This window comes from Lichenostomus cassidix, chromosome 6, assembly GCF_008360975.1.
Source record: "Lichenostomus cassidix isolate B80296 chromosome 6, HeHo_3.0, whole genome shotgun sequence".
NCBI classification, from domain to species: Eukaryota; Metazoa; Chordata; class Aves; order Passeriformes; family Meliphagidae; genus Lichenostomus; species Lichenostomus cassidix.
In genome coordinates this window covers 28,433,114-28,452,541 of record NC_139487.1, presented here as the reverse complement: position 1 = coordinate 28,452,541, position 19,428 = coordinate 28,433,114, and the positions used below count along the sequence as shown (strand labels likewise).

Genomic DNA, 19,428 nt, shown 5'->3' with positions numbered 1-19,428 from the left:
TGGTGCTCTTTCTCCATGAGCCTTTTGGCTCTGATCTCTCTGCCAGGCTGCACTTCACAGACCATTTTGTCTCTCAATAACAGCAAAAGGAGCTGAATTAACAAATGAGCAATTTTAACTTTTTTCAAAATCAAAATATATTCTTTCACTGTGGCTCTCCAGCAACGTTGATTTGTGTCCATGACTGCAAGGTATCTGCATTTCCTCAGGTTTTCCTCACACATTGAAACACTATGGTCTTACAGATTGTTATGGGCTATGCAGAAGTGGCATAGAAAATAAGCAGGTGGAAAAAGGTGCCTGCAATTTTTAGTGGATGGTCAGAACACAATGTAATTACACCACTGTCTTTTGGTGACATTTGCTTTTCCCTGAGTCACATTCACATGTTTGTACCATGGTGCCAGTCACACTGGTTTATCCACAGGAAAATTTGGATCCCTGTCTCAGAGGGATGCTATTCAAAGCCATATTTTATTTTAAAATGAGGGAGGTTTTTTTGTTTTCATCTGCTTGAGAGCCCTAAGAGTTAAAGATTTTTTTTTTCATCAGACATACTAAATGAAAAAAATTCCCTTTGGTATTAAGAAGATGTGTAGCACTGATTTGAAATAATCAGTATTTTTATGTCATCAAAACAATTTGATTTTGATAGCATAGGAGTATAAATTAATTTTTTGTTGTTGTTGTTTGTAAACTCATTGCACAGCAATTTCATTAGTATGACTTCAGTCACGATTTTAAGCTTTCAGCTGCCTGGGAGGAGGAAGTGCTAAGACCTGCATTTTGTGCTTTGGTTGTTCTTGAGATGATGCATTTAGATGAAAATTAATGCTTTTGTGGACATTATGACATATTTTTTACTTTTGGCATGTCTATAATGCATTATATATATCATATAAAATACCTTATTACGATTTGACTTAATTCATTAATTGGAAATGTAGTTTTATCTGCTTTGTAAATATACAGTGCAGTTTAAAATGGTTATTTTTGAAGGGCTGTTGAGTGGGTTGCGCATTTTGAAGTCTTTTGAGAAGGATCAGTAGAGAATTTAACATGCAGTGGGAATAAATGTGTAAATAAATGTATAAAAGATGCCTAAGTTCATACTTTTATTTGTGTGTTTAAAGTATTTACATGTCTCCTAAATTTTTAGCTGCAACATGAGAAAGCTGAACTGGAGCAGCATTTAGAACAGGAACAGGAATTTCAAGTGAACAAACTGATGAAGAAGATTAAAAAACTGGAAAATGATACCATTTCAAAGCAGCTCACCCTGGAGCAGGTAACTCCTTCATTTCACCATTATATGACTGGGAAAAAAACAAGTCCTTCTTTTGTATTAGATTTTACTTAATTTTAAGTATGTAAGAAACTAGAGAGTATTGAAAATATACAAAAGCCAGTTTGACTTTCAAAGCAATATAAAAGTAACATAATTTATTATGAGAAACTTTGATTAGTTTTTTTCATGGCCATTGTAACTTTTAGTATCCTTTCTGTGAGCCTTCATTCCGCTGGACAGCAGTGACTTCTGCAAATGCAGCTTTTTTGGAAATAATGCTGCTTGTTGCTGTTCATCAGCCTCCACTCATGCTGCTGGTGAGAAAGACTGTCACTTCTGGTGGTGGTTAAGCACAGAAGGAAATGATCTGTTTGTGGTCTAGCTGTGCTCTAGGTCACCTTTTTGTGGCAGCTTGGGTAGCACAGCACTGGAGCTATGCGTTGTCAGCTGTGTGTATTCTTCAGAAGCCTTGAGATTCAACTACATCCAGCTCCCTTTCTCCCTATACAGTTATGAAGATGGCAGAGATAAAACACCACTTGTTTGGTCATGTTTCAACCAGAAGTTTAGGCACTGGAAGTGCTCTTGTCTGATTTTAGGCATCTGCATCAGATCATCTCAGTGGTGTCATTAGGAGACCTTTTGACTTAAAAGGCAAACTGATGAAACCTGTAGGCTTGTTAAAGACTTCAGATTTTCTGGCATGTGGAAGTCCAGTAATTCAGGTGGTGTAAATACAGTGCATTATTTCTGTGATTTCTTCTGCTGTGGAACTTTTTTGTTGCTGATAATCTGAATTTCTACCAGTGTTGCATGATTCTCCTTTTTCTGCTAACATGGATAAATTAGTTAATGGCTATCCAAATGATCAAGTGAGTTCTCTTGATTCTCATGGTAACATTCTGTATGGAGAAATTTATGGAACAAATAGAAAAATAAAAAGGTAGGAATATGTAGTTGCTAACAAATCCTTACCCAACATGGAAATTAGCATAGGTTGAAATAACTCTCTTAGCCACAAGGTGGTGGTGGCTGCCACTTAATCAAAATGCAAAGTAAGCTTAACATACTAAGCTGTTGAAGTCTTTGAAATGTTAGCATGAAACACAGCTGAAGTCTTCATGGTATTTTTGTATCATTGTTCTGGACAGACAGAGTTGTGGACTCATAAAATTGAAAACTTTTTGCTACATCGAGTTGTCAATGATATGTACTGTTTAAAAAGCACAGATGCACAAAGGTCTTTAGTATCTGGCTTTGAAAACTTTGTGAAGATGTTAAAATCTGCCTGTCAGTCTTGCTTAGAAATTGAGTGTGTATTTATATGTAATTCACCATATGCCTTTGTTTTGTCTCACAGTAAGGTATAGGAAATCTCAGGTTACTTTGGGCTTCAGCATGCTTTCTTCCCTCACACAAATTAAAAATGCTGATTGTGCTAATTAACCAGCTGAAGCAGCAGCCTTGGGGCATGTGCTGTATCTAGCAAGAAGAAACCCGAAGTTGTGAGGAGAGCCATGTTGCCTTTATTGCAGAGGGAATTAAGGAAGAGGGATTGCCACAATCTGCAACACAACCTTCAGAACACCTGTTAAACAGGGTTTGGAAGGAGGACTCCAGCATTGCTTTGAGCTGAGCTGCATTGAGACCTATCACTAATCAGTGAGCAGATAATTACAGCATATGTTCACTAAACTGCTGTTTTTAAAATAGAGAACATGAATTAGCTATGCTTTGTGTTATTTCTCCTTTGCTTTTTTCATCTGAATGCTTATGCCACAGGTGATCGGTAGGTAGCTGGTTTGTCGCAGTGCTTGTTGCATAGAATATTATTCCTTAAAAAACTACGTTGGATCTTAGGGGTTCAAAATGTGACCTGAAATAATTTTTTAAGTCAGCTTGAAATCCACAGAGCATTCTTCTCTGAAGGCAAGTGGTGAAGAAATTTGCAGCATGTGACTATTTCATTAACTGAATGGCTCAGTTAAAATGAGCAATAATGTTCTGTGTTACAGTTCAGTGGTTTGATAGGAAATAAGTAGCTGTCAGTATTGCCCTGCAGAGGCCAAGTGTGTGTAGTCTTGCTGTTACTATTTTTAATTGCTTTTCTATTTCATACACTATAATGAGAAACTAGAATTAATGCAGTTAGGAGATGAAAAACAACAATTAAACTGCTAATAATCATATATGTCTGCTTTGTAAGGAGAACATGACATGTGTAAGTCTTCAGGAAAAATTTTCTTGGAGAGCAGCAGAGAATTAAAGCTCCAAAGGGCAATGTGGAGATGAGAAGCAGAGAAGTAAAATTTGGGATAGTTGGCATAGGCAGAGTTCAGCAACTTTGATTGATTTTGAAGACCTCCATTTCAGGAGAGAACAGTTGTGCTTGTTAATAAGTTGACAAGACAGTTGAAAAAGCAATAATGCTTAATACACAATACAGTGGATACTTTAGCTGCATTTTTAAATAAGTGCATGTGTGAAAGAGAGGGAGTGAGAAGAAATACAGGTGGGTGGTGAGGAAGGTTAAAAGGAATTTTACTTTTCCTTTTAAAGGAAGGTTAAGGTCTGAAAAGCAAGCTTCCTCATTTCCCTGTTTTACAGTCAAAATTAAGTGACGTTTGATTGGAAAGTAACTGAGAACCCATGTAGAGTGACACTAGTATTGACAGAGCTGCTTGCTTGGTCCTGAGCATAATCCCATCCTGCTTATTTTAGTTCAGAGTATTACCACATTTCTAAAAAATTCATTGACTGGAGTACATTTAAAAGTACACCTGAAAATACAAAATCAAGTACAAACACCAAATTTGGTATTTGTACCAAGCCAAATACTGAGTACAAAGCCAAATTCTCTGAATTCACAGCTCTGAACAAGATGCTGCAGTTACTTCTCCTGTAGGTTCCATTCAAGATGTTCTTCCTCCAAGCTTTAACATGCTAAAAGGGAAGGAGCTGGGATAACGCTCATGACCAGGAAAGGAAGATACTTGTTTCCAGTATGTTTTCATACTGCTGGAAATGTGAAGTTTTAGATCTGTTTCACAGCCTGATTTCTTTGGTGTTTCATCAGGGCAGCTTCAGGGCACAACACAAGGCTTGTTTGTATATTGTTGCTGATGGTTTGACTTTGCCATTGTGCACGCTCACCTGCATGCAAATTTATAATTAATAGACTCCACTGCCTTGGTGATGGTTTTTATAATACTAAATGTAATCTTAGATTTTTCAAATCCAGGCTTATGAATAATTTATTCTGCTTTCAAATTCCTGTGTGCTCTTCTTCCTACCATTAAATGATAAGGATATTTTTTCACCTATGTGTTCTTGTGGGTTTGTTGCTAGATCAATAACAGTTATAAAAAGACTAAGAGTAGGTGAGTCTAAACCATGCTGCATTGAAATGATGCAGAAACCATGACTGCAGAAGTCATGACTTGCATTCACACTTTTTTCTTCATGTGATTATCTAGATACTGTGCAATGTAGTGGAGATATGGGTTTTGGTAGTGTAGAAGCACAGTGTGCAGATTGCCAGGACGTTTGCGGTAGTTTATTCCCTCTAAATGTTCCCAGCCCCAAGCATTGGCCAGACTGGCTAAGGAGCCCTAAGGCAGAGGGCTCTGTGCTCCTGCGGCTGAGCCCTTCACTTTCCTACCGCTCCACTCAAGCCATGTGGGGAGCAAAGTGTTGGTCAGGATCCAAATTCTCATCCCCGTGGTGAGGCTGAAGCATGTTGCTTCTGACTTCTCTTTTACTGAAATGTAAGTTACCTCAGCTGTTAATGTACATCTGGAAATTCAAACATGGAAAGATTTGTTAGACAGTGTTTCTCTATCTAATTGTGTTCTTTATTACTCGTCAGCATATGTCTGCTTCTGCTTACAGTAACTAATTCCTCTAACCTTTAAAGGAAAAAGGTTGTACATTCATTAAACTTGCACTGGTACCTGAGTGTGTAAGTTTATATTTTGTTTGGGTTTCTCAGTGTTAATTTAGTGGTTAGCACTAATATTTTACAGATTTAGATGCTGCAATAGCCCTTTAGTGTTGCAGTAAATGGAAATAGCTTAATTCTGTTTTCAGTCTTTCCATTTCTAATATGAGATTATTTGTCCAGCAGAAAAATGGTGTTAGCTAAGGCTTGGCTGGGAAAAATGCCTCCATGCTATCTTCCACCTGTAAAGGTATTGAACTGTTTCCAGGTACTTTATTATTGCTGACTTTGGGTTCAGCTATGTTGCTGCTGAGTAAGTTCAGCTGTTCCTCTTAATAGTCTTCTGTATTGATAATACTTGCATTGTGTTTCTACTTAAACACTAGTAATAGGTTTCTTCATGTGTTGTTCCACATTATATTTTCTTTTATTAACTTCAGAGTAGAAGGTTCTACATTATATCTTTTATTAACTTGTAGTCAAATCAAGAATGTTTGTTCACACAGTAAGTAAACACGATTAATGTCAAGTTAAGCTTTTACTTTTACAATGACTTTGCTAAAATAGAATTACATTTGTTTTGCTGGTAAGGATTGATACAGTAGCACTTAAGGCAGTTCACATAATGGTTTTTTTACTATTTTTGTTGTGTCCTTTATTTAACACAAGGCAAACATGGCTTCCCTTTCATTTCTGGATTACTTAACTGTGATTCTTCCACTAAAAAAGTCTAAAATTTTCCAGAAGAATAAATGTTGGTGTAATGAACAGTAAATTCAGTTTGAGTTTTGTGGATTCTTGGAATAGGAGATGTCTTTGAATAGGCTTGCCATGCCGTCAGTGCCTGTATGTCCAGTGTTCATGCTCCTCCTTACTGGCCAGAGACAAGTTCTGTGAGGAAAATGTGTGTTAAGGAGGTAACAGCTGTGTAGCTACTGAATCTCTTGATTTTTCCAGTGCATTGTGCCTGAATTTTGTCTCTTCTTCCCCTTCTCCTTGCTCCTGTAGAGCATTATGTAAAACGACGCTGTTAGAGCTTTCTTAATGACAGTTCCTTGCAAAAAATACATGCCCATCATTTTTCCTAATTGTGTTTCCTCTCCAGCTAAGACGTGAGAAGATTGACCTTGAAAATACTTTGGAACAGGAACAAGAAGCACTAGTGAATCGTCTCTGGAAGAGGATGGATAAGCTTGAAGCAGAAAAACGGTTTGTCTTGTTGCAGTGAACTTGTTACTAAGGGAGAGATTTTTAATACATAATGTTCTGGATTAAATATATTCATCTCTGTCCCACAAGAGTTGTCTAATCTGTGAAAACCTGGAAGCTAAAGCAGTTGTGAAGTTGCATGTTGCATATGATGTAATTGATGTGGCATGTTGCATGATGCCACATCATTGACTGCTTAAAGTAGATAAAACTAACTTGTATAAGAAGTTACCTGGGAAAGCTTGACAGAATTTATTGAATTATTTCAACTGCTGATTGCTTCTTTATAAAGCTTCTGGTTTGTGGTCAGCTTTAGATTCGTGGTATTTTACTGTATTTGTTATATGAGAAGCTCTTGTTTTTTCCCCTGTCTGAGTAAAGAAAACTCCACCTTTTTCTCAATAGTATGCACTGATGTCATTGAGACTTCCCAATGCTTCTTTAGCAGAAATTAAGACCGTGATTTTATATTCCTGGAACAGCTAAAATTGAAAATATGTATGAAAGCAACCATCTCTTAAAGGTTATAATACAAGAACTCAGTTTGGGAAGGAAATAGGAGAGAATAATGATTAATGATGATTAATACCTTATTTTTTTCTATGTGTTTAAATACTGTTATTTTAGTGTGACTCTGAATCTTGGCAGGGGCCTCAGAAAACACCTGAGCCTGAATGGACTGCAGGTTTTGTAGTTTTATTTTACAGAGTCCTGCTGTGTGGAAGGTGCTCTAAAGAGCTACATGTGGTATTCAGCAGTGGTAAATCCATAGCAGGATGAGCCTGTGGTAGGATTTTTGTGTGTATTTTAGATTGAAAGCCTTCTTTAAGGCACACCATTTCTAGTTTGACTTATCCCAGACTGTGCCCCTTCCTAGGAGGAGCTATGGTGGAGTCAGACCCTGCTTTAGTACATTTTGTATGGTACACATGAATGCTACCATGAAAAATGTGCTTGCATAGTGCTGACCCTGCTCTTGAGGGTGGAGTTGGATCTGGCCTATTCACATGTTCCTTGTAAAGTTTCATTCTTTCAGGCTGGAAAATACTTCCTGTGTTATCTCCAAAAATCATTTTTTAGAACCTGTAATACCTATCTTGTGCTTATTTCGTAAAAGTTCATTACTCCTGAATTTACCAATTTACCATCAGTTATTTGAAATATTTGAAACCTTGATTGTATGGAACACCTCAATACCTTTCTGTTTGGAAATTGGAAAAAAAAAAAAAGAACAGTCTATTTTACTGTCCTTCAGAAAATGTCTGTGAGATTCTGTTGGTGGTGGTAAAATGCAGAAAGGCCTGTGTTTCAACATAGACCTACTTTGCTCATCATTAATCTTCACTATATGTCCTTTCTCTAAGAACATAAATGTAAAAACTCGTAAGAGATTAAATTAATTTGCTTAACAAAAATTTTGTGTAACAAGTAGCATTTGAGTACAAAACTGAGATAAATATATGTAGTCCTGAATTTGTTTTTCCTCAACTTTATGCAGAAGTATTTATCAATGTCAATGTCTGGATATGTTAGAAAATTCAGCTGTACTAGGACAACAAATTTTACCTTTTTTAGTTTGAATTAAAAACTAAACATTATAACTGCTCCCAACTTTATCTCCCCCTACAGTAGTTAAAATAAATCCTATATACCTGTCAGAATCCTTGCATTGGCTTTCTAGGGGATATAAGAGGTTTTCTTTTCATTAGAATGGAAGGTAAAGTTTGCACTATTTTTCATACAGAATTTTGCAGGAGAAATTAGACCAGCCAGTATCTGCTCCACCATCACCCAGAGACATATCAATGGAGATAGACTCACCAGAAAATATGATGAGACATATCAGGTTTTTAAAGAATGAAGTGGAGAGGTTAAAGAAACAACTGAGAGCTGCACAGTTACAGCGTGAGTAAACAACTTGTTTCAAATCTTTTAAAGATTTGTTTAATGTAAGATTTTTATATGTACTTTCTTGAGTTTGATTTTAAGGTAGAAATGGAAAAAAAAAGGGGGCAGGTTTGGATTACAACATTTTCATAATTGCAGTATTATTGCTTGTTGATGGTTTTATACTGTAGCTTGGGGTGTTTTTTAGCTTTGCTGGAAGGATGAAAGAATAAAAAAATAATCCTTAAAAATATTTTGTGCCAGAAAAAGATGTATCTATCTTTTTTTGTCAGAGACTTAGCAGTATTTCAGCACACAGATTTTTCAAATCCTATTTATGCCCTACTTTGTAGGAGTCATGTTGCAAATTAAGAATTACTCAGAAGAAATTAACAGCTAGCAAAATAAAGGTCAGCTGTATATAAGAATTCCACTTGTTAATGATTGTGGCAACCTGAGGCAGCTGTTGCGCAGTATAGCAGTAGTAATGGACTGTGTCCTTTCCTATGTGAGATGCCTTTGAAGCATAAGGAGCTGTGTAGAAGTTGTTGTGTTCCTGTTGTAGATGGCTGGGGCCCTTGCTCAGCAGTGGAACCTGCATTTTACCGGGAAGGGAAGGGAAGGGAAGGGAAGGGAAGGGAAGGGAAGGGAAGGGAAGGGAGCCCATGGGCTCAGCTGCCAGGAGGCTGCTGGCACCTTCTCTTGAATTCTGCAATGCCAATCCTTCATTCCTTCCTGCTGAACCTAAAATTCCTGTCTGAGTGTCAGCAGTTCAGCCTGGTTCCTAGTCAGCAGTGTTTTACTGCACTGGAGGAGTGAGTAGATACCACACAGCCAGACAAACTTGGGCAAATGCAGAGCAGGCAATATTATCCCCCTCTGGGCAGACAGGCTAACTGGGATATTTCAACTTCCATTTAGAGAAGGAGCTTGCCAGAGGCAGCAGCCTTCCTTCAAGACAGAGATGATGGATCAAGAGTGCTCTTTTGCAGAGACCTTGTGCACAAGTTTGTGGTATTAATCATTTGTGGCTGTTAAAAGAAGATAAGGACGGCTAATCTTTGTACTTGCAAATTCTGCACTGCAGCCTTCACATACTAAAGTTCAGAACAAGAGCAAGGCCTTAGATTTAAAGTACTCTTTGTGCAAATCCAGCCTAATTAATTTCATTTCAAGTATCCTCTATTTTTAAGTGGTTTCTTTTTGAGCTACTGTGATTTAGAATAAAAAATTAAAAGCATTTAAAGTCAAATTCTTATTGAAAATAAGGGCTAGGTTTAAAAGGACTCTTTCCCTTTGTGAGCAGGTTAAACAGAACTGCAGTACAAATAGCAGAGCTGGTAGGAATGATGGATATATCAGCCTGCAAACAGGAGACGAAACTGAAATATAGTTTTCAGATTGGTGTTTGCAATACCTGGCAGTTAGAGAATCTCTATTATTATTCTTAAGTACTTAATGATACCTGCATATGAAATTCTGATACTTGTATTACATTTTTTATTTCTGAAGCACTTCTAGGAACTGGTTTGGTATGATAATAGTGTAAAATAAGTGACACTGTTACATTTAGAAGTAATATTTCCACAGAAGAGTGATAAATCATACGTTGTTAATAGTTTGGGAACAGGTTTCTAAAACAGGAATATTCTTTTCCTTGAAGGCTGCTGCATAAAGGAGTGATGACAAAGCATGATGAACTGTTTTGGGTTTTCTTAATGTCAGGGATTTAATTGTAAACTTGGTCAAATGTTACAAAATCTCACAAAATACATTGTGTGTGTCATAAATCTTCATCATATATTCCATTTTATTTAAGCAATCTGTCACAAAGCTGCGTAACTTTTCATAATTTTACTTTATCACTTTAAATAATCTGTGGTACCAAACCATTTAAGTGATGTTTGCTGAACTTGTTTAGAATTGGCAACTCCAATTATCTTTTAATGTAAAGAGTAAACCTCCTGTTGACTTTTAACATTAAAATTTAATACAATTTTAATATTACTATTTTAATACTGGTACATGTTCTGCTGGACAGTTTCTATGATAAGATGCGTAATTGAAAGAATGCTGTAGAATATATATATGGTAGCAATTTTGATACAAGTTTGAGTTTTAGAACTTGAGTTGTGCTTCCTCCTTCAAAATGAAAATACACCTTTAAAATAATATTTTCTGTGTGTCGCAGGAAAACCTTTGTAATTGCAAAATAGCATTATTTAATGGAGCAGAAAACAATATTTTTTCTTGATGGTTTAAGAAATGTTTTCTTCATGAGTTTGGTTTTTTTTTCCCAGTGTATTTAAAATAAGTACTTTTGGTTCATAGTGGTGGTTGTTTTTCTTACATTTTATTCTTAAATTTGATGTGAAGCAATAGTTTATTTTAGTAGCTACTATTGTAAATTGGGCTTTGAACTAATGACTTAGAGGTGAAAATTTAGAGTGATCTATCCTGAGCATTTTCTACACCTTCATCTTTTGAAGTGTTGGAGTAAAATTAGGCACCACATACTTGGCTGCCTGAGAAATTGAATTTTAATCGCCATTTAACAAAATCATGAATTTCAGATTCAGAGAAGATGGCACAATATTTAGAAGAGGAGCGACATATGAGAGAAGAAAACTTGAGACTTCAAAGAAAGTTACAGAGGGAAATGGAACGTAGGGAAGCTCTCTGCAGACAACTGTCAGAAAGTGAATCCAGCTTAGAAATGGACGATGAAAGGTTTGTATTTCTTTGGCCATCCAGATATGCTGGCATGAACTTATTTATCAATGTTTATACTACTTTTTGAATATTATAGAATAATTGTAGAAGTAACCTGTATATGGGTTTAATACACATATTGAATTTCAGCATAGTCTGGGAATTAAGTCAGTGGAAATGTGTCAGAGTTGTGTAGAAATTACTGTTAAAGTGTTTTAATAGTGAGGAGGTATTTATATCTGAAGATCGTTTAGGGTTTTGACAATATGTATTGAAATAAATATAGCTGTGGAGTTGAGAATCAGGATAATTTGATTATAGCACCTTTATTTTGCCCCAACTTGGTGACTGCAAGGAATTCTGTGAGGCAGGGACATCATTCTTACTTGGGGCTGATTTCTCCTTTGCAGAAAGTAAAATATGTTCTGCCAAATACAAAGGGAGACTGTGTAAAACCTTCTGGAGAGGAGGCATTTCTAGAACTGTTGGGTTGTTCTTGATGTCCAAACATAACATCCTTGATTTTTTTTTTTCTCTATTTCAAGCTGCATTGCTTGCACTGACCTTTCAGATAGTCTTGAGTTTTTCATGGTTTTATATCATGTCATTTTGTGTTTCCTCACACCATAGTCATATGACTGTGTTATATCTTGAAAGAGGATTTTAAGTACACTTTAAATAAAACATTCTTATTTCTTGTAAAATGCTCATTATCTTGTGGTATTGTTTTATATTATTTTGGATTTATAGTGGTCTTTTAGAATGAATAAATAAGTTACCTTGTACTATGTATTCTTCTAATACAGAGAGATTTCTTCTTGGGTCACTGATATATTTGTTAGAAGATATAATATACCAGAAACAAAGTACCAGATATTTTGTGTCAAGGAGCACCCTTAAAGCTCAAAGTAGTGTGTTCAGTTTAATGAAACACTAAGGCAACTTGAGCCATATTGCATTAGCATCTGGTATTAAGATGTAGCAAATGATATATAAATTAAATTGTTAGAAATATGGGATTCTGAGGTTGGGGTTTTTTTATCAGGTTTATATTTTCTTCCACTATTTACAGTGAAATGGAAGTACCATCAACATCTAATTCTATGTGAATTACCAGTATTAATCCAAAATTGTGGCGTATCCCAATAATTTTTTATCACCCACTTGTAAGTAGTGGTAACCAGTAAAATGCAGCAAAATTTGATTAACTATTCTGTACTTCTAAGAAATTGATTTTTTTGGTGCTACAAAGGCCTGACAGAGTAACTCCAGATCAGGTATTTGCAGTGTAAGTAATACGAAGCAAAGCGAAGGACGAAGCAGATGTTAGTGGTTAGCCTGAGAAGACAAATACTTGTGGAATTATGTGCAAAATCATGATTTTAAAATGTCAATTTTTGTCAGCTTACATCTTCCTAAAAATGATGGTGGTGATGAATCAGATATCAATTTTTTTCAGTTGCATTCATGTAGCTGATTATAATTATTGTTTGTCACTGAGGGTAGGTGAAGATGCTTTCCTGAATGCAAAATACACTGCTCTCCCAAAGCCTATTTCTCCAGAGTAGCAATAGCTTTGTCTTCTCAATGCTCCATCCTGTTCTTTGGAGTAGCAGGGTAATACCTGACACCAGGAAGCATCCTAATGGTGTGCTGCTGTTCCACATCACCTGATCCACAAAGTGGGATGACTTACAGGAAACTCTATTTGTGTAGAGTACAGGGGGATTAAATCCAAGAGATGCTGCCTTGCTGTAACACACACACCTGGTCTGCATTGGAAGTTACTGTGTGTTGCAGAGCTAATTTAGTCAGTTCAGTTTCACTAATCTTGCCACTGGTAGCTCTTTAAAAAAACTTTTATGTTTAATTAAACGCTGATTTGTCAGTTTGTTAGTTTTCTGTTGTTCTCTATTCCAGCTACTTCTATTACCTGATCAACCCAAATTCAAACCAGCTTTGGTACCACTACAGTGTACTGCCTGTGCTAGGACATGTGGCTTGGTAACTCTGAATATGCTGGTTGAAAAGCAGCAAGATGCAGTATCAGAACATGTTTCAAATAGTTTATGAACAGATCTCAAAGTAGTTGTTGCTGTGAGTTCCATCAAATAGGGCTAATTCTAATGCTGTTCCACATTACTGTTTCTTTTTCTATGATGGGGAAATAAATGCAGCTTCCAAGAACTTCTGAGAACACAGTGGTAGGAGACAGATAAGAGTCAAAGGGCTGTTGGGCAGCTAATTTTGCCTGCTGCTTTGCTATGTCCAGTAAAGAAACACAGCTGAATCTAATAATATAAACCCAGGTGCACTGATTTGCATCCACATGGAGAAGGTGAGCAGGGGGGCAGCTAATCTAGACAATGACTGAAAAATCTAAGTGGAGAGTGCATAAGCAACTCCACCTGAGAGCTGCCAGCCTAGTGCTGTGGAAAGAAAACCCCTTAGAATCTCTTTTGAGATAAAAACAGTAATGGCAAGTAGGAGCAATTGGTATTATCTTTACCCTTTTATATAGCACTTGATGCCTCTGAAGAAGTTTCACTCTATTCAGTGAATGAAGAACAAATAAATAACACTAAAATTATTACAGGTGGGGAAAAATGCTTTGCCTCAGGTTCTGATCTGTTCACTGTTATCATAGTGAAGTGTGGGAGGTGTCTTGCAACACAACCTGGGAGTACCTTCAGTGAGACAGTCCTGGGGCTGAAAGTGTCTCTCTCTTCCAGTGGCAAAAGACAGGATGGGCAAATGCCTAAATGTTGAGACCAGAGGGATTCAAGTAGGAAACAGGACATGTTTTTAATGCTGTGGCTGATCAGCTGTTGGAACAAATTATTAGTACTTTAATGATTTTTTTCCCCCTTTTCAGGATTTCAGATTAGTGCTGAATGCCTTTCTGGAAGATACACACCAGCCAGCCAAGCTATTGAGTTCAATGTAGGACTGAAGTGTAAAGTGCAAGAATGTAGAATGGGTCAGATTGGATGACATGGTTTATATCTCTGACCTCAATATGTACTATTTAATCATAATGCAACTTGTTCAGTTTTAACTGCAAATGCTTAAGATAAGTCCAGCTGTTTCCATGGAAAGTTAAGCCAGTGTCAGCAATGACGAGAGTTCCTGTCATGACTTCCTAATGTGATTCTTATGGGAATTGAAAAAATCACAGTGAAACATTTAAAACATGGCACATTTTAAAAGGTTTGATCTAATTATTCTTTGCCTTTTTTTGTTAGATATTTTAATGAGATGTCTGCACAAGGATTAAGACCTCGCACTGTGTCCAGTCCTATCCCTTATACACCCTCACCAAGTTCTAGCAGACCTATATCACCTGGTAAATATTTAACCCAGTTTCTAAAATTATTGTATGCATCACATAGTAACGTGCCCTATTAATATATTTAGGTCAGTAGCCTTTCAAAGCTAGTTTGGAGAAAAAATCCTGCATCATAAATGCAAGAATAGTTTTGCCTTAGGTGTCTTCTAGTGCAGCATGTTCTTGGATGGTGACCAGATATTCTATATTTCAGATCTGTGGACAGATATTGAAGATCAGTTAAGTAGCTGTCGCTTGAACTTCTATTTCTTTTTTGCTCTCTTCTTCTCTATTCCTGTCTTTTTTTCCCCCCTCCCTTCCCACACAAGTTGCGCAACAGGACACATAATTCAAATGGATTTCTAGAGTTTGGTGATGAACTAGTAATGAGATTGGCTAAAGTGCTCTGAATCAAAATTTCTTAGTGAAGTTTAATCTTGAACATGTTGTAAAAAAGTCAATTTTAATTTCTCTTAAGTAGAGAAATGGCTTTTCTACTTTTGCTGTTTTCTATTATTAAGCAATAACTATAAAATGAAGAATTCCTGTCTCACATACTTTGTATAACAGAGGCAAACAAACCTTTTCTGAGTTTCTAATCACTGAATACATTTTAAGTCAAATGAAATGCATTTGTGTTACTAACACATTTATTGACTAAACTTCAAATCCCTTGAAATTGCACTTGGACATTCATTACATGTTGTTGGTAGTGGGTATTACATGTTGCTCACAAACACCTTTTACATAAAGAAGTGAATCCTATGTGCCCGGCTTTCCCATGTTCACCTCTAGAACCTGCTGGGCAGATGAGATGTGCTCTGTATTGACACAAGGTGGGAATGAAACATTTTATTAAACAGGTCTGCTAGAACATTTAAGTGTCTTTAGATTCTTTGATTTTCAAGGTTGACTGTAGTGTCTCAAAGCACTGTAAATAGTTTTCATCCAGGTGTTGCATGTGTGAAAACCAGCTATGGCCATAAGCCATGTTACGGTGTTAGAGATGAGCAGTGTGACTATTGAGTTTTCAGGAGGTTTTTGCCCTTCTGAAATGAGCCACATTACTTGACTTTCAATGTTTTGCAAGGGTTGTTACCAAGAAAATGATACAAGTTTTCTCATCCTTTTCCTGTAAGTGGCTGTGCAGAAATGTAGGTGTGCCAACAGCTGCCCTGGAGTAATGGCTGTGGGTGTTGGTAGTTCTGTGTGTGCAGCCTTTGGAATAGTACAGTATCCAACTGCAGGGTGCATCTGCAGTCACACAGGGCTTGTAACTACAGCTCGGTGTGGGATAAATCACCTGCTAACTTACACACTAGCATCTTTGATTACTTAGCAGTGCACCCTGTTTAGGTGCTGGTGTGTCAGTGCAGGAGTACTCTGTCAGTTTATTCCTACACTGAGACTGAAGCACATTCCTTTTTCCCTGTGCACTTGAATTCTCATCAGTAGTTAAAAGAAGAGTGGGAATTTTATCCCAGAGACAGGGGATGCTGAAACACACTCTGAAGCACAGCTGAAATGATCATTTCTAACAGAGTTCTTGAGTTTGGAAATTTGGTATGGTAAATGTTCCAGGCTAGCTTGTCTGCACAGGCAGCTGCATTAATCTTCTTTTCATCTGATAAATTAAAATTAGCAGTTGGGAAGTTTCAGACTTCAGAAAAATAGAAGCAGCAGTTTGTTAGAGAGTTAATGAGATCAACAGGGAATTTTGTAGAGCTGTCTGGGATATATGAATGCAGAAATGGGTGAAAACAAACAGTTTTTGAGAGTATTTTGTACCTATAGTAGTACACTAGGATGATGTCAAAAGTATTAACGCAGAAAAATAAAACAGCTGTATGTTGCAACAAGTATTTGTATGATTTGGCATGTTTCATTTGAGAAATGATGTGCCTGAATATGTGGAAGCAGCATTTGTAACCAGTAAGAAATGTTACAATTTCATGTGGATAGCTGGTCAGGTTTAATGGGTCAGATTCTGGCTTCTGAATCCCAGAGCCCTTTGTGCCTGCATGGCTGAGACTACTACTTTTGAGGACTCTTTGAAGCTGAGATATTGCTGAGATTTCTAGCACAGTGCATGGAACTTTGAAGATAGTGTAATTACCACTACTCCTAGGCAGCTGGGGATTAGTTGCTCTAATTACCAATTAATCTTCAGTGTAGATAAACTGTTCTATGCTTTACAGCTAGCCTAGACAGAAATTTGGGGCTAGAGAGGTGAGCTGTCTTGAATGTACGTGCACTGCTCTGGTTTTGCTCCTTTGGCTGCCATCTAGACTTGAATTTGTAAAGCTTTTGGAGCTGGATTATCCCAAAGCAGTTCAAAATTGCCATGTTACAAAGGTGACCGTTTTGCCCACCATTTCTAGGCTCTTACCTCTGACTGGCTGCCTTGTCACCTCCCTGGACATTGACTTGTTTTAGTCCTTGTGCTTACAAAAGCACTTAAAAAATATAACACGTGTGCTCTACAGATAATTAGATTGTGTAGTCAAAAAGCAGGTTAATTTTGTTGTTACTCTGTAGTGGCAGGGATTCCATTGGAGTAACTCACAATTTAAAACAAACATACATTGAGGATGTAACAGAATCAAGCAGAATTGAAGGAAGCAAGGGGAGTCTGTTTGTTTGTATGACTTCATTAGTGACCTGAGGCTTGTTCTGTTTTCTCCCTGAGATCGTCTCATCTCACACAGGTGCATGCAGTTAGGGGTGATGCAGGCTGTTGGTGCAGTGGCATTGTTCTCTATTGGTTGAATGTTGAAGTGTGAAAACTGTTAAAACCAGTGTGCTGTTGCAAAAGTTTAATATGCCTTCAGAAATGCTTTTTGGTCATTGCTCTCCAAAGCTGAGTCTAATAGTAAACAGCTGAGAAAAGTCCTGTCTCCTTCCTTATGATATTTTTGTCAGAAAGCAGAAATGAGTGAAAGGGTTTAGAAAATGTGCTCTTTTGAGAAACCCAAACTGTTAAGAACACTTCAAAGTCTGAATTTGAAGCATTTAGCAGTTGCTGTTTCAGTTTACCTTGGTTAAATAGAGCTATACAGGAACTCTGCCTTTTTATAATTGAGTTCTTACAGAAAGGAGATATTTAGATGAGGGAATTAGATATTTGCAGTTTTGAATATTAGGCTTTCCTTAATGTAGCTAAAACAAGTTCTAATTTTAAATGTTATTTGCAAGCCTAGTCCAGCTAGTAACATTTCCCAGCATGTTTTAACTTCCCAGGCCCAAAGGTCTTTAAAACACTGGGACAAAAAAGGAGGCAGCCTCAGTGCAGATCTGATATACCTTGGAGGAGCCACCTACATGCAGTTTTTTTGTGGAACCTCATTGTGGCCCAGTGCTAGATGGCTTCTCCAGGCACAACCTCTCTGCTTTTTCAGACTGTATGTAGTTCAGGGAGCCATTTCCTCCGTGGAGAAATGGAATGCTGAATGGAAATACTTACAGACAAAAACTAAGCTAGTATGGAAGCATTACACCATTTATCTTAAGTGGAAAGTTATATTTATCACTGTGTAATATATGTTTGAAACATATGGTAGTATGCTACAGGAAAAGAAAATAAACTTGCATCATACTTTCCAGTATGATTAATATTTTTAGATGTCTAATCTGCAGCATTTACCAATTTTTAGACTATCATTGATTCAGAACCAAAAAATCTAAAAAAACCCTCATGCTTTAATTTTTAATATCTAGCAAAAATGTTGATGTTACCTTGTTTTAACAATTTTAGGTCTGTCATATGCAAGTCACACAGTTGGTTTCACACCACCAACTTCACTGACTAGAGCTGGAATGTCTTACTACAATTCCCCAGGCCTTCATGTGCAACATATGGGACCATCCCATGGTATTACAGTAAGTATTTAAAATAGTAAATACTTGTTACCAATATAGTTTGGTTTTTGGAAGTTATGATTGGTTGTCCTTAAGCTTTTATACAAAACATTTTTGTAAATGTTTGTTTTTGTCTCCTTACTCCAAGACATCTATTGCTGCTTTCTTCAACCCTGATTTTCCTCTTCACCCCTCAGAAACTGATTCTTTTTGGAGAACCTTGTTTTCTGCAAAAGAGTAGGATGTATTATCATCTTAAGGACAGTAATAGGTATCATGGATCAGCAGGCAGGGTGTGAAAAGTGATATTCTAAGCTACTAAGCCTATCCCAGGAAGTAAAAACATTGCTTTCATTTTTCTCCTAGTCTCCACCATCTGACGGATGAGTCATCTGAGGTTGCTTCAAGCTCAGGTTTTCTTCAGGATGACACACAATGCTACCATCATGTCACTGTAACAGGCAGTTAACTCTTATTTTCTATTCTCATTGGCAAAGAAGAAAGTTAATATAAACATTTGCTAGGGCAATTTCTCATATCTTTCAACTGAATTTATTTCCTTTTTACCTGCGATGTTTGATGCATTTCCGCTTCATCGTGTTTCTTCTAAATATTTGTGGAGTTTAATGAGCAAACAGAGCTTAAATATTAACCATTTGGCAAAATACCATACGGTTGTTGTATCGAGACCATTTTGATTTTTCTCAGCAGGTATGGTAGTATGTAAATATTCTTCAAGGTTTCTGCTTTTACTTGTCATTCTCAGATGTAAAAACGTATTTCAACAGGATTTTTAGTACAATGCTAAAATGTGGCTGCTTCTGGTTTAGGTGGGTGTGCAAAGGTAATTGTTACAATTTTACTGAGCAAAGGTGGGTGGGAACACTATAATGGTAGGTAGAAGAGAAAGGAAGCTGGAGCTCAGCAGGATGGTAGAATTCTGGTTGGGGCTCAGCCCATGGCTGTGTATCACATGGATTAGTCACAGGAAGATCTTAATGCTTCTGGAAAACATGGAAACTAATTTTATAAATAAGTTTTTCAAGGAACTTCCTCTGTTCAGTCTCTGTGAAACACTACTCTTTCTGAAACTGTAAATTAGTTGAGTCACTATGAAAAAGATCATCTTCAAGATGAAATACTAATTGTTCAGAGAAAGGTGTCAATAAGCAGCTCTTGGCTCTGTCTCAGTACTGATACCAGGTC

The 19,428-nt window shown here is 36.9% G+C and overlaps 1 protein-coding gene across 2 annotated transcripts in view; it reads left to right on the top strand.

Moving 5' to 3' along the window:
- Positions 1-19,428, top strand: part of CCDC6 (coiled-coil domain containing 6) — a 51,344-nt gene that overhangs the window by 25,286 nt on the left and 6,630 nt on the right. Inside the window, exons 3-9 of one of the 2 annotated variants that reach the window (XR_014852997.1) lie at positions 1,160-1,288; positions 6,334-6,437; positions 8,182-8,342; positions 10,898-11,054; positions 14,282-14,382; positions 18,119-18,243; positions 18,589-18,933. Coding sequence is in view for 1 of the 2 variants with exons in the window: in XM_085064217.1 (XP_084920343.1) it covers positions 1,160-1,288; positions 6,334-6,437; positions 8,182-8,342; positions 10,898-11,054; positions 14,282-14,382; positions 18,119-18,243 (777 nt within the window). In the remaining variant the exon portion in view is untranslated. The remainder of the gene's footprint in view (positions 1-1,159; positions 1,289-6,333; positions 6,438-8,181; positions 8,343-10,897; positions 11,055-14,281; positions 14,383-18,118; positions 18,244-18,588; positions 18,934-19,428) is intronic. The other variant, XM_085064217.1, reaches the window with a different exon arrangement.